General features: G+C 34.3%; 1 protein-coding gene across 1 annotated transcript in view; it reads right to left on the reverse strand.

Annotated features, from left to right (window-relative positions):
* SPATA17 (spermatogenesis associated 17) overlaps window positions 1-14,915 on the reverse strand; it is an 85,625-nt gene that overhangs the window by 61,878 nt on the left and 8,832 nt on the right. Inside the window, exons 4-5 of the mRNA XM_005523326.2 lie at window positions 12,156-12,206; window positions 6,457-6,560 (exon numbers count right to left, since the gene is read on the reverse strand). Coding sequence (XP_005523383.1) covers window positions 6,457-6,560; window positions 12,156-12,206 — 155 coding nt within the window. The remainder of the gene's footprint in view (window positions 1-6,456; window positions 6,561-12,155; window positions 12,207-14,915) is intronic.

Here is a 14,915-nt window from a genome sequence, read left to right on the forward strand (position 1 = left end):
ACAGGTATAGAACTATTGTTATCCTACAATACTGTCTTGTCACACCTGTTTTATTCTACCTTCATCAAAACTAATTATTTACACCACAGACTATTTGGTCCAATAAATGTACACAGGATCTCAGATTTCTATATACACATTCAGATAAAAAAAAAATTTCTTTGGATACAAGTGAAATTAAGCTTCATGTTTAATCTGTTGACCCTAATGGTGTGTTTAGTGCTATATGAAAGTAACGAGAAAATATTGCCTTCGTGTCATTGAAGACTTCAGTTTAAGCAGCTACTTGAGTTACAGTGTTCATATTTATTGCAAAACTTCGGCTATTTACACAGAACTAGCTAAAAACATGGTAGGGTGCTTCCACTCCTTGTTCAAGAAAGACATGGACAGAATAAAGCTCATGAGGCATGTGAGCTGAATATGTGTTGGAAATTCAGCTTACTGTGTAAGCATAATTGTTCCTACCTTAACCTCACTGTATTCAGGAAGTGCTTTCCCACGGAGTTAAAACAGCCCATTGACTGCTCTGTAACTTTAGACAATTTGCTTCAATTTCATGATCAACCCCAAAAGCTCATTTTTTATATCTTACCTATCCTAGCAGCATCAGGTTTGTGGCTACAGAAGTACTCTGGGATCCTCAGTAAATTACAGTTTTAAGATTCTTAGAAATCTAACAGTTATGCCTAAAATCCTCTGGAAAAGGCACAGATGTCTTAAGTTATGTGAACTACTACTCCAAATTAATATTTAAATATGAGAAAGCATACTTGGCACTTTTCTCTATTTCTGACGCTCACAGAAAAAGCTCACAGGGTAAGTTTATACCCAGAAAATTCAAATTACAGATAAGTTTAAAAGCATAATGTATTTCCTCTCCATATCTTTGAAGATGAGTAAAAAAAGATGGGTTGAAGATAAAGTAGCTAATTAAACATCAAGTGAAAGACAACATTACAAAAATGAGGGGTTTATTGTTGCAAGAATTCTAAGGAGCTGTCTGAAAGGCTTTGGCACTAATTGAAAATAAACTACAGATCAATTGCTTCTGCAGTCAATGATGAGGAACATTTTAATTGAATTATAAGACAATATATACATTCTTCCAAACACTTTGACACCTGAGAAAATGGCTAGCACCTGGATTTATCTTTATCAAAAAGGAACAGACAGGTGGAGGCTGAGGAAGTTTTCCTCATATTTTTATGACAAAGAATGATTTATTTCAAGCCCACTCCATGGAAAAATAGCTATATCTTAGAAGGTTTAAGAAGCCATGTACGTGCCATGTTAAAAGAAAATGCACTTCAGAAATGGTATAGTAATATAGAATAAGATAATCTTACTTTTTTCCATATTGCATTCTCAGGCATATTTACAGAATAGCTAAACATTGGATTAGATCACCAGCAGCATGTAAGTACTCTTTCATTTCACTCTTCATTAGGGCTATAAAAAATAAAGCTGCACAAATGATTTGTGAATATACATACTGCCAAGAAAGTGATTTTTATTGTTTCATATTATCTATTTCCCTGACGTGTCTTGAAGACCTGGAAGTTTTAATGATGACTGTGAAACTACATCTGCTGATAGAACAGCTAGGCAAACTTGGATCCAAGCCACACTCTCTACTCACTTCTAATGCCAACAATGGAAAGAATAATTTGGTGTTGACCCTGCAAATGTGTGAAATGCCTGATTTTTAAACTCAACAATGTTTATGTAAGCTATGATTCTAATTAAAGGTAGACTCAGGCCTTAGTTTGCTACTTTTAAGTCAGTGTTTATTCAGTAGCCAAGAAAGCTGAACTATCTGCCTTGATTACATAAGAACCCCAATGCCAGTACTTTGCCACTGCTTTGTTAGTTTTCTGATACTGCTATCTTTACCCAGTTCTGTGCCTCAGGAAAAATTTAAATGGTGCCATTCATCAGTAAATGGAGCAATACATCCCAAAATCTTATCTCTACTTGCACACCTGACATATAGCAAAGTTCCTTTACTATAGTTTAAAGGCCAGTGTGTAGATAACCTTAGGCAAAGAACCACAAGTTAATCACACAGTTGGGCAACTGACATCATCCATAAATTCTTCGGATATAATGGCACCAGCATGCTAATTTATGTGAAGTGATGTCCATTTGCTTATCATGGACTGGAAACTGTTTCACATAAAACAAAATTCCAATGCATCATATGGAGTTATAGCCTATGCTAATTGCTTTTGGCATATTTCCCCTTGTAACTATTTAGCCAGCTCTTGGAGATGGTAAATGCAGCTTTAAGAATGTTTCAAATGAAAGTATAGAAAGTATTTTCTCCTAAAATTAAATACACTAACTGCACTGAGAAGTAATGAAATTTACTTTCATGCATATATTTATAAATTAAACCAACCAACTAATCCATATTGAGATAGAATATAGTATATATTGGTACTTAAATAAAATTGGGTGCTACAGATGAAGATTTATTACTAAAATCTAAGTAACAAAATATAGTAAAATAAAAATTTAAGAACAAGTTTCTTACTTGCTTAATTAAGAACTTCCTATATATTTTAGGCAAAAAAGAACTCAAGATTAACAAACCCATTTCATCACTACACTGAAGTTAAACTGTACAAATGTTAAGAAAAATATAAATACGTCCTTCTGAATACAGAGTTTAGGGTTCAAATTTGTTTTTTTCCATCTCTGAAGGGATTCTTTCAAGCATTTCTCAATGTAACTCCTAGGGACTCTACTGGGGACACCAGCAGCCATCAGACCTAGTGGTTCTGTAGCAGTGGGAAGAGATAGGAATGCTGGAGGAATTTAGCCAGTCTGGGAGCTAAAGCTGAGAGTTATTTTCCATTTGTACAAAGGCAGTGCCTTAAGTCTGTTAAGTCTAACAGTACCATAACCAGTCTGTTAAGTGAGTGAAAACTCACACATAATATGACTATTATTATTTAATTATATTTAGGTCAATTTCTGTTAAATCAATTTCTGTTAAACTTAATTACATTCCTCTATAGCTTTAAGCTGGGGCAGCTTCTATTAAGTTTACTTTCTCCTGGGGTTTTCACACTAAAGACAAATGATAAAGGTCTGGCTACCAAATGAGGGCACCTATTAAATAAGGACAGTTTGTATTAAAGCTGAATGGTAAAGACGTGGCTACTGGTTGAGAAAACCACTTAGTACAACAAGTGTTGTTTATTTTTAAAAAAATTAGGGTAAAGGTGGAATGAGAAGGAAACAAACTTTAGTCAATTACTCTTTTAAGATATATATTAAGACACAGTCTCAAGCTGCACCAAGGAAATATATTGGATATTAGGAATATTGGGTTGGATACTAGGAAAGTTCTTCAAAGAAAGAGTGATAAAGTACTGGAATGATTTGTGCGGGTAGGTGGTGGAGTCACCATCCCCAGATGTGTTTAAAAAAGACTGGATGTGGCACTTGATGACATGGTTTAGTTGAGGTGTTAGGGCATAGGTTGGACTCTGTGATCTTGAAGGTCTCTTCTAACCTAATGATTCTATGATTCTGTGATTTTGTGTTATAAGAAACTTAACAGAATGTCCAAATTTTCATGAGACCTTCCTCTGAAGTTTCTCTTAGAGTGAGGAATGATTTGATATAGGCTCCTCCTTAATGAAAGAGGAGAAAATTAGGCACAAATCTTGGCTCTGGTGTCCAAAAAATAAGAGGACTTGCAATGTGATTTTAGATAGGTGTTGACAAATTAAAATTCTGCCAGTGTTACTCTAGAATAGATAAGACAGAGAACTGTACAGTGTAGTTCAATTCAGAATTACATCATAATTCTAGAAAGAACAAATTGTAAACAAATTTTTGAAATTAAAATTTTGAAATTAAAAATATCTTTTGCTTTCTTTGTGGGGGAGGCAGGGGTCAATTTCATGTATTTACTGGCATTATTTCATGTTCCACATTGTGTTGCTTAATGTTGTTCTAAAGATGTGAAACACTCAAAGGCAGTCTAATATGAGTGCACAAGTGTATCAAACTCTCTCCCCATCAACAAGTCAATTTCCATAATGTTGATGTTTTAATAAAACACAGCCATTTCATAAATGCATTCCTTCTATTCTGACAATTCCTTGTGTTTCTTACAGTGCACAGCTGCAATAATTTTTATATGCAAAAATGTTTATGAACAGTGAGGATATACTTGTCCAGAGCCAATGTAATGGCTAATGAAAATATGAGGAGAATCTTTCCTCCACCTGGCTCAATATTCCATGTAAGAAACACTGTGGGCCACCTTGGGGCCAAAGTAGTTGGCAGCAACTTAGCCCAATGACAGGAAAAATCTGTTTGGCTGAGGGCCTACACCTAATCCTCACTAAACATCTGTTAGATTTCATAAGAAGAATGTTGAAGGTGATATACATATTAGTTTTCAAATGTACCCCAGTAAAGGGATTACTGCAGTGATTCTTGATTGCACTTGGGAACTCATGCATTTTTAAAACTGAAACAATAAGATCCATTTGTCCAAATTATCTCAAAAATTAATTTTTAAGTTTTTTTAACTTCAAAGATGTTGTTTTTTTTTTCACCCTGAAAGACAGGTATTTCTGTGAACTCTTGAATGCAGAACTCAAGTTAGCAAAATATCAATATATCAGTTCCCAGGTAACAGCTCACACAGACTTGCTTTGACACATTTTGATGTACCTGAAGTCATACTGCTCATCTTACCTGTTAAAAAGCACAGAAGCATTTCTTGATTAAAATATCTATGCAGTGCACAGGCTTTATGGTTTTTAATAACCTACACTAAACACTAGGGAATGTGATCAACATGTCAAAGTACTGAAAACCAAATATTTTTGTAGCCTTCTGAAGTTAGGTATACTCAGCAGAGATCTATTGTGGGTGTGGGGAAATAAACACAGAGCTCCAGCCATTCCATGTCCACAGTGCAGCAGGAATACCACTTGCTATCCTGTTTTGTTGGCACATATCAAAGGTCAATCTAAGCAACAAGTTATGAGCCATGGTCTAAGTTTAGGCAGGGAATGGAGAAGAGTGATAGAATGACTATGAACAGAGAAACAGAGAAGCAGATTATGGTTTTGCAGTTTATCCAGTGATATGGATTTTAAAACAGAGAAGTTATGGTTTCACTTATTTTCTAAGATGTGATCAAGTCTTCCTAGAGTTCTACCTTTTCAAGAAGAAAGAATATTTCAAGGATTTCAGATCAAGAAAATACCATTGAAGCCATAACAGAATGTTTAAGTCTGATTTTGCTGAGTTGTGACCTAACTTTCTGCACAGAATACACTTGAATAATGATGAGAGATAATGAGAGTAGGTGACTATCAGTATGGTTCATTATAGGTAACAATGTAATGCACAAAAATTAATGTTATGACAAAGAGGATGTAGCACCAGCTGTACTGTGGAAGAATAATATCATTAATAACTAGCATACAAAGAAGTTGGGTTTTTTTCATATATATCCTGGGTTTTTTTCATATATAACTTGCATATGGTGCTCTATGTAACATATAATCCATGTAATTATGTAACATGCAATCCATGTGATTTTTACAAGATTTCTAGAAACACTGGTTTACTAGACTCCCTTATATTTCTGTGCCTGGGAAAGCAAAGATTTGTCTCAAACATTGTGAATGGCAAACACTGCATGGATTTTGTCCAACAGCTTTCATTTACACTGAGAGAGTAATGATCATGGTCACCCAGCATTTCATCTGTTTGTTTCCACTGTTATCTGAGTAATGGTCATGGATGAGGATATCAAATCCACTAGAGGGAAATAATTACCTCTATTTTAGAGAGGTTTCAGCTTAAGTACAGGAAAGACAATGGATGGATACGAGAAATAGAGTAAGAACATAGAGCAACAACAGTTCTAGACAGAAATCTGACTGGCTATTGGTTCTCTTCTGTAACTACAGAAAGAATCTGCTTCACTGTATCCACACAAGTATCTTTCCCTGTTAATATTCATAGTATGGCTCATGCATCCAAATTTGCCCTTGCATTCACTGTCAATAATCCACATTCAAAACAAATTATAAAAATACATTTTTGGTTAGCTTGTGTATACTGGGGAAAAAAAATTAGTTCAACAAACCCTAAACACAAAAATTTAGGACATAATAACCTATGAGTTGTGAGCATAGGTGAAGAGACAAATCCGTTTTTATTAAACTAGTACAAACCCAGAGCACACCTAATTAATTCAAAGAAATTATTCTGAATTCATAACAGTGAAAATGAGAACAGAATGCAGTGCAACATGAATAGACATAGGATAAAGAGAATGATGACTGATAGATACATACATTTGATAATGGAGGGGAACTTATACTCAAAGAGTTTAATTAGTGCCACAAAGTTTCTACAAATAAAAGAAGAACAAGTGAATGCTTTACCATATGGAGCTTTTATCTTTACCTGACAAGCTCGTTATTCACAGAAACAGCTTTCAGGTATTTCTTCAGTACATAAAAATTATGGATATACTTCCGAACATAATAGCCTCGCCATATTTTCTGGATCTGGAGGAAATAAATATTTGTTTAGTATATTTCAAATCAAAAGTTTTCATACATATCAAATATATGTACCATATCCCAAGTACTTCTTTCCTTTAAAAGTGATACCAAGTAGAAACACCTATAAGTTTCAGTGAAGAAAATGAGTATAGGTTGTAACGTCTTGTAGCACTGAGTCACCACCTCACCTACATCTTCTGCTACACTTTCACCTTCATGCCCTGCAAAGGTGTAAACTGAATAAAGCCTTCCCAGGAACCCAATGAATCTGTCTTTCTGGGAAATTCACTTATAAATTGCAATTTTTTCATCTCAAATGTAAAATGATTCATGTCAATTATTGTTCCACATTAATTTAATTGTTCTCAAGAAATACTATTCTCTTGCATAACAGAGAAAGCCTAACCTAGAGGAAGTTTAACCTGGAGGAGAAAAGCTCTTTATCTGTAGCTAGTTATAAAATTGTATTATAAATAGAAATTAGGTAGCATCCTCCACCAAAAAGGGTTAATATTTTGGTGCATTTTGAAAAGCATCAGTTAAAAAAAAAAAATAAAAGAGAGAAAGAAGAAAATAAAAGAGAAGGGGAAAAAAACCTACTTAGTTTACCCAACTTCCCCTAAGAACTGATTTCAACAATTGTGTTTAAATCTCTGATACTTGAAAATTCTAATAATGAAATTTCTGAAATCCTTGCCTGTTGTTACTATCTGTTTTTTGGCATGGCAAAGTAAGCATTAAGAATGGACAATTAAGCATTGGAATGGGCTGCCCAGGAAAGTGGTGGAGTCACCATTCCTGAAAGAGTTTGAGAAACAAATGAACATGACACTTAGTGCCATGGTCTAGTTGACAGGTGGTGATCAGTCAAAGGTTGGACAAAATGCCTTTAGAGGCCTTTCACAAACGAAATTATTCTGTAATTCTGTGATTCTGTAATTAGGTAAAAAGCTAGCAGGACTGCCATTTGGTGAGTTATATTTATCCTTATGGCAGGACATGAAGAGGTGAAAAATGTAACTTGCTCTATTCAGTCATGCTGAGGGCTGCTCTTGCACCTGATTTTCCTTGCCGTCAGAGGTCAGTGTACCCTGGATCTCTACATCTGAAAAAGAGTAACCATCTTTTCCTCTCTTCTCAGGGTGTAGTTCCTCCATCGTTAAATTCTTCCATCCTTGAACTTATTATGAATTTTCCTGCAAAATATTCTTTACTTCCTAAATTGCATTTTTTCTCCTTTTTTCCTCAGTATTTTTCTACTTTAATCTCCCAATTTCTATCTTCTAGTCAGCAGTAGCTTCATTTGCTCCAACATCCATCTCTTTGACCTTTATAGGTTTGAAATCTTAAAAGACAGCTGAAAAGCAGAATCTAGATTTAAAAAGCAGGAAGTTGGAGGTTTTACTCTCCAGAAGCTACTCCCCTTATTTAAATGCATAGAAGAGTAAAATGTTGCAATGTACTAAGAGCTCTCCTTTTCCTGTGGGCCCCTAGCTGCCAAACTTCTCAAGAATTTAAACACATCGGTGTATCTATAAGGAACTTTTTTTTTTTTCTTTACATCAACATTTCTCTTTCCAGAACCAAGGGACGACTTTTTAAGTGGAGTGAAATCCATGTGTTTGTGCTATTTGGCTTTTTTTTCTTAGCCTACCTCTTTCAGATAAATATATATTTTTTTTGAAAAAAAAGGGGGAGGGGGAGAGAATGTCATGCATTTTGTGTTTGATTCAGGAAGAAGACAAATTTTAAAAAGCTGCCAATTGCAGTAACCATTGCACTCAGTAATTTCAGAATCTTTATCATCAAGTCTTGTGAGTGCTCTTCAGTAACAGGCAAAATTCTCTACTCCTACCAGTTCCAGTGCAGTGCAATTCTGTACCACTGTGACAACTGACAAAAGTTTTTGCAATTTTTCCACTTCCAGATTTTAATGGACATATAAGAGGAGACCAACTAAAGCAGGGCTGAATATTTCATAGTTTGTCACCATTTTTGCATTCAAAAACTCCCAAACACTACTCTTCAAAGTAAAAATCAACATTTGGCCTCAACTGATGACACCTTGGGGTACAGTTATGATTGCCTTTTTATGTGAGATTCAACAAGAAAATAAGAATCACAGAAAAGCTTTCAGTAATTCTTTCAGGTATGTGTTAGTTATTAAGAATAAGAGGATACTAACTTCCCAAGTTAATATATTCTCCTATTTCCCCTTTGTGTATCAGCATGGATTTTTCCTCCCTTCCAAAATAAGACTTGAAACTAGTTTGAAAAGATGTATTTTTTTTTAACTACATGTTGTTATTTGTTTGTGACTTTTTTTGTTTTGTTCTTGTTGTTTTTGTTGTTATTGTTTTGGTTTGGGTTTTTTTGTGGGGTTGTTTATTTTGTTTTGTTTTTGTTTGTTTTTGTTGTTTTGGTTTTTTTTAAATGAAAAGGGTTTGGACCTCTAGATATTATTGAGATATGAATAAATAAGAGTTGTGGGAAAAAGAAAGATTCTAGACATGCTGCTTTGCAGTAGGTGATGGTAAATTTCATATTATTTCCAACACTGCTTCTCATACACAAGCTTATTGAGTTAAAAAGGAATAGAGAAAGAGCAGAGAATGAGTATGCCTTCAGAGATCTGGGATTAAGCAAAATCCTTTGCATGTGAATAAGGATCTTAGCTTTGTTTTTCTGTTTGGCTTCAAAATTTCTCAACAAGAGCAACTTGGCTCCCATATAGCCATGCACTCATTAATGCAGGATTATGGTCCCTTTGAAACTCTTTCTGACAGTTTTCACCTCACAGTTATAAATGCAGAACTGGATATTTCTGGGTTAAATGATCAAAACTCAAACTGAAAGACAAAAGGCTCAAATAGTATAAAGCTATAATTACCTCCAATGGGCTCAGTGTACCAATTAAAAGATGCACTCTACCTTTATGTACACCGCTTTTCTGTTCAGAATGAACTCACTGATTTCAACTGAATGAAACATAAGTAAGAAAAACTGCACTGTGACTCAAATTATTTTATGCCTGATTTCTGTTTCCCTAATACTGTATGTCAGCGATCCCAAAACTGAAGATTAATCTTTTTAGGAAAGACCATTTTATAAAAAGCTTCTAATGACGCTCATATTTTCAATGTGAAAATTCTGAATGTTTGCTTTTATAAAGAAGTATAATGTTACGACTGCATTTCTTTTTAATTCCAAGGTGAATGTTTAAAAAATTCTTGAAAAAGAAGAGACAAGTGTGTGTATGCCCTTCAAAGTAATTAGCAAGTTTCAACAGTGATTGTTACAAAACAATTATTGTCATTGATCAGCACTGAACAGATAATTTTAAACAAAGTCATTGTGTGCTCAGCAGATTACAGCTTGTTAACGGGCAAGTTCTAAATGACCTCTTAAGCTAGTCAAATCAATGATGCATATTCCTCATTAAGTAACATCAAAATGTAAGTGGTCTTATAAATAATGTTTATTTTAAGCACTAAAACAAATGGCAAAACCTTGATATATCAAAAGCCATCTGCTCATGGATTTTTTTTGCCATAGGATTATTTTTGTTGGTGAAAATTTACAGCAACCTTAAACCTTTGAAGAGAGAGAATCATATTTTGCCTCAAAACTGAAACAGATTTAAACAAGATCTCTGATTTAATTTTAAAAGGTAAAACTAATAGCTCTGATTCCAATGAAATGCAATCCAGAAGGACAAGATATGTAAACTGGCATCAAAACTATGATCGTGTGAATGCTCTCAATAATACTTCAAATGTCAAAACTGAAACTGCCTTTCTGTAGAGTGACTATAAACTGAAATAAAGAGTTAATAATACCATGAGACAAAACTAAGTGGTTAAATGGAGAAACATACACAGTTATTTCTATATTTTTAGAACACTGAGTTATATTAATCATTAATCAAGCTCATGATGTGTGAATATAAGGAACTGTTGGCTTAGGATGCCTAAAGTATGAGCAGACATCATCTATGCAGAAATTCAACAGGCCTGATTTGCTATTGGACCTTGGTTAGTTCTTCAAGAAACACATGACAGAAAAAAACCCAAAGGCATTAAGCGTTTCAGATTGGTAGCATTTTAAGTCTGCTCTGGAGATATGGCTGCACAATATTTAGATAGAGGAGAATCAGATTCTGACATCTGCAACTAAATAAAGATCTGTTCTATTGTTTTCTACTGATTTAAATTTCCATTAAAGAAAAGGACATGACTGAAAAAATGGTACTTTGAAGATTTATATCACCTAATGATTCAACATTATATTTCCATTACAAATGAATGGGAGCACATTCAATTTCTTTTAAAAATTAAAGACCAAATGCAAAACTCCATTTGACTAGAATACATAATTACCTCCGAAATTTGGTCTTCAAATGTCTTCTGGAAGTACAGAGGCAACTTTTAAGAGCTGACTTACATCTTATGTTCCCCCACTTATCTCAGCAGCATGAGTAAACAGCATTTATCCACTGCAGAATACTTTCAAACTAGCTAAGTAAGGAATCAACTATAACAAAAAGGTACATTTTTGAGGTACTAAACTGCTGTTAAATACCTTCAGTTCTTTAATATACACCAAACCTAAGGCTACTTTGTGCCTTTTAGAGAATCAAAACTCAGCAAAACACCTGATGAGTACAGAGCTCTTGACTGAGTTATTTTGGACTCAGAAGGGCCACAAAATTAAAATCCATTCTGAGAATCTTCTTACTCTACACAAGTTTCCCTGGGTTAATCCCTGGGTTAATCTCCATTGTCACCATATTCATACATTTGATAGAATTCAAAAGGTAAGGTGCCTGGCCTAAAAAGATACAGGCCTACAAAGTAAAGCGGTTTTGTATCACAAAATGAAAGAAATATATAACATAAAAGGACTTAACCCTAAAAATTATTTTATGTTTTACCCATACTTGTTTTACATATTTTTTCAAGTTCAGTATCAAAGTTCAAAATAAAATAAAAAATAAACTAGCTTCTAATTAAATACATTTTGCAGTTTCACCCACAACAAACTTCATCATTGAAGTTCAAGGTCTGTTTATACTCTTCTTCATTAGGAAAAATTCACTGATAATATCATCAATGAGATCAGTTCAGTTCCACCTCTGTGTTTAAGAGACGAAATTGTCCTGTGCTCTCTAACTCTTGAGATCCAGTACATCAAATGTCATGTACTAACAAGAGAAAAAGCACAGTTACATCAACAAGCTTAAAAGCCCTGTAGTTTGTCAGAACTATAAATATGTGTCTACATTAGTAGAGCAAATGTTCTTACACTTGTAGGAACACTGGCAGATAGAATGTTTGGGGGTTTTATCAGCATCATACATGATAAGGTCCAATGGAGATTTAAATGGGGCAAGACGCATTCAGATACCTCAAATTCAGTTAGTTTTCAAACACAACCGGACTACTCAGTGTAACTTTAATTTTTAACTATGTAGTACGTCCTGCTGTTGCCATCAGCATATCAATCAAATGTATATTATTCTGCTTTGCTCATTTTATTAAAAGCAAATTCGGAGCACAATTGACTTTTCATTTGTTTAACAAGTGAAGAAATATTTACCCTGACAGCCATTTCATTGTAGAATTTCAGCTTCTTAATAAAATATGCTCTCTGTGAAGCAAAAAAAAAAAAAAGATGGCATATATTTCAGTTACACAAAGACAGTCCTGCTATTTTTACATATAAAAGATAGGAATCTTTATACATAATACATAATAAGAGTTCTAGGCTTAGAGAGAATAAAATCAAACTTTGTATTGAAGAGATAGGCTTCCTAATACATAATGCAGGCTTAACCAGAAAAATCTATGGTAGTCAAACTAGGAGCTAATGGAGATATATGATCATAAAATGCTCTCCGCTGAGTTTGATAATCAATGGTGCTCTACTGAGAGTAGAATAACAAAGCAGAAATATTCACAAGTGCTGGTGACATGTAGTATTGTATGATTTATTCACTGGGGTTCTTTTAGCCAAAACTCACAGAAACATAAAAGGAATTCATATTTCAAGATGTCTGGTTTAATGAAAAATTCAGAGAAATGCTGTCTTCAGTCGAAATCGTTCAAGGATACGGATGCAGTGATGGAGCAAAATTGTGCCTTCCAACCATCTGTACTAAATGTTATGTACTTAGCTGCCTCCCGAGTAATCGTTGGGAATTTTGTTTCATTTAATATTCATTTTAACATCATAAAATCATAAATACAATGATACCATGTTACAGTGAATCCCCTGATATAGAAAACATTTCCTGAAGTCCTGGTTTCCTTCCAATAAAGTAGAATTCCTCTCTTAGTGAACGAATCCCCTATTATACTAAGCAATCACTTGGCAGCATAGGTTATTTTAATGGATACATCACTTTAAACTAAGCTTTCACATCTGTTCCGCCCTCTAATTACAAATGCAAAATGAACATAATTCACAATTGTATCATAAAAAGTAAAATATAAGTACTTTGAATGCAAGAGTATGTCCTTTATTTAGCACAACATGCAGCTTTTATGTGTTTCTCATGTTTTAGACACAAATCAAAGGCAAAAGTGCTTTCCCCTGATATAGTGATTTTCTCCCCCATGGCAAACAGGAATTCACTATAAAAGGGTTTCACTGTAATTAGTGTTATTTGAATTGCCTAGTCTGATCCAAAGCAAATTGTCTGTGGAGAGCAGCAGGACTGGATTATTTATCAACAGTCTGGGCAATTAAGAAACAGTTGGCTGCAATATGTTATTTACAAATGAACACAATGATGCTACTTCATTTTAAATTCTCTTTCTTCATTACATCAAGCAAGGCATAATTCCTGCAGTTTAATTAAGGTGCATTTTAAATGCTCACTTTAATATCATACCAATCTACTAATAATGGAAACAGTACAAAAGATATTTCTTATGTGAAAGAAAATTGCAAAGTTGTTAAAGTTCAAAGAAGTTTCACACGTACATGTGAATGTGTATACATACACATAGATATATACATATATATATTCAAGGGAAAATCTACCTCAAATGTACAAATTAGAATAAATGATGGACTGTCTCTCTCCTCCTTATTCTCCATAAGTATTTACTGAGCAATACTAACTGTAGATAGCTAATAATGGATTGAAATAATGGTTGCCTGACTTAAGCATATCCCTAAAATGCTCAACCAAATGGATAAAATTTTGGGTTGCAGCTCATCTTTTCTTTCTTTGGAAGGGAACATAAGAGTTACCACATCACCAAATAGATAAAATGCATTTTAATGGAAGCTTAACATGTTCCTAAACTTAAAAATATTCATCAGATTTCTGTCCATCAGTGATTAAACTAAACAATTTTACACCTTTTTGTTTATTCATCTCATTTGAAGGCTGTGAGCACTTAGGTCTGAATTCATCCCATTTAATTGAAGAACATAAATTTGAGACCTAACATCATTAATGTTCGTTATGTCATCCATACTGAGAGATAATGTGGGACCACTTTTACTCTGAGCTTGGCCAAGTATTGAAGAACTCTGTCTACTATTCAGAGAGAGAGTCAATGTGCGGCACCTAAGGTCTGATCTTGCACACCCCACTAAGGTGTGAGGAATCCAGGCCTTACCCTACCACCACTTAACAGGGTCACTCAAAACAAGAAGGAAGTTACACATTCCTGCCATAACTCAACTCTTGTTCTAAATCACAAGTCTCCCAAATAAAGAACTGCTCATGCAACTGTCTTACAACTTCATTCTTTCACAAAAAGCCAAAGGCTGTCTCACCATCTAGGTTCCTTTGCAAATGTATTTGCCCTTTGTTTTCTAATCCTGATTAGAAAGTTTTACTATTAAAAATGATGGAGAAGGTGTTCATTGCTATTCACAAAAGCAGAGTCATAATTTAGTGCTTCAATCCAAGTCTACATTTACATGGCCTCCTAATAAACAAAAGATTCTTTCCTGAACTGGGTCCTGCTTGTCCAGAAAACTCTTTTTTTTTGCTTAAGTGGAAATTCATGCAGTTCAGCCCATGCCCATTGGATGCCCTTAATTTTTCCACTAAATGCCTATTCAAGGGTGACACTACCAGGTTGACTCTCTAGAAATAATTACTTTCTCATCTCATCCATGTACCACCTCTACCACCTCATGTACCACAAAGCCAGGATGTCTTTGTCATGAAGTCTGACATTAATAATGTATTAATGTACAGGCCTTCCTACCAGCTTACCTTAAGTGCAGGTTTTTAGAACATATTTGAAGCCTTATATATATAAACTTTTGTATTACTTTCTCCTTTTGTATTTAAAAACATGCTTGGGGATCATCTACAAATGTGCTCTGATT

The sequence above is a fragment of the Pseudopodoces humilis genome, chromosome 3 (genome assembly GCF_049639895.1).
Source record: "Pseudopodoces humilis isolate 2021_Gansu_Grassland_sample_001 chromosome 3, ASM4963989v1, whole genome shotgun sequence".
Classification (NCBI taxonomy): Eukaryota; Metazoa; Chordata; class Aves; order Passeriformes; family Paridae; genus Pseudopodoces; species Pseudopodoces humilis.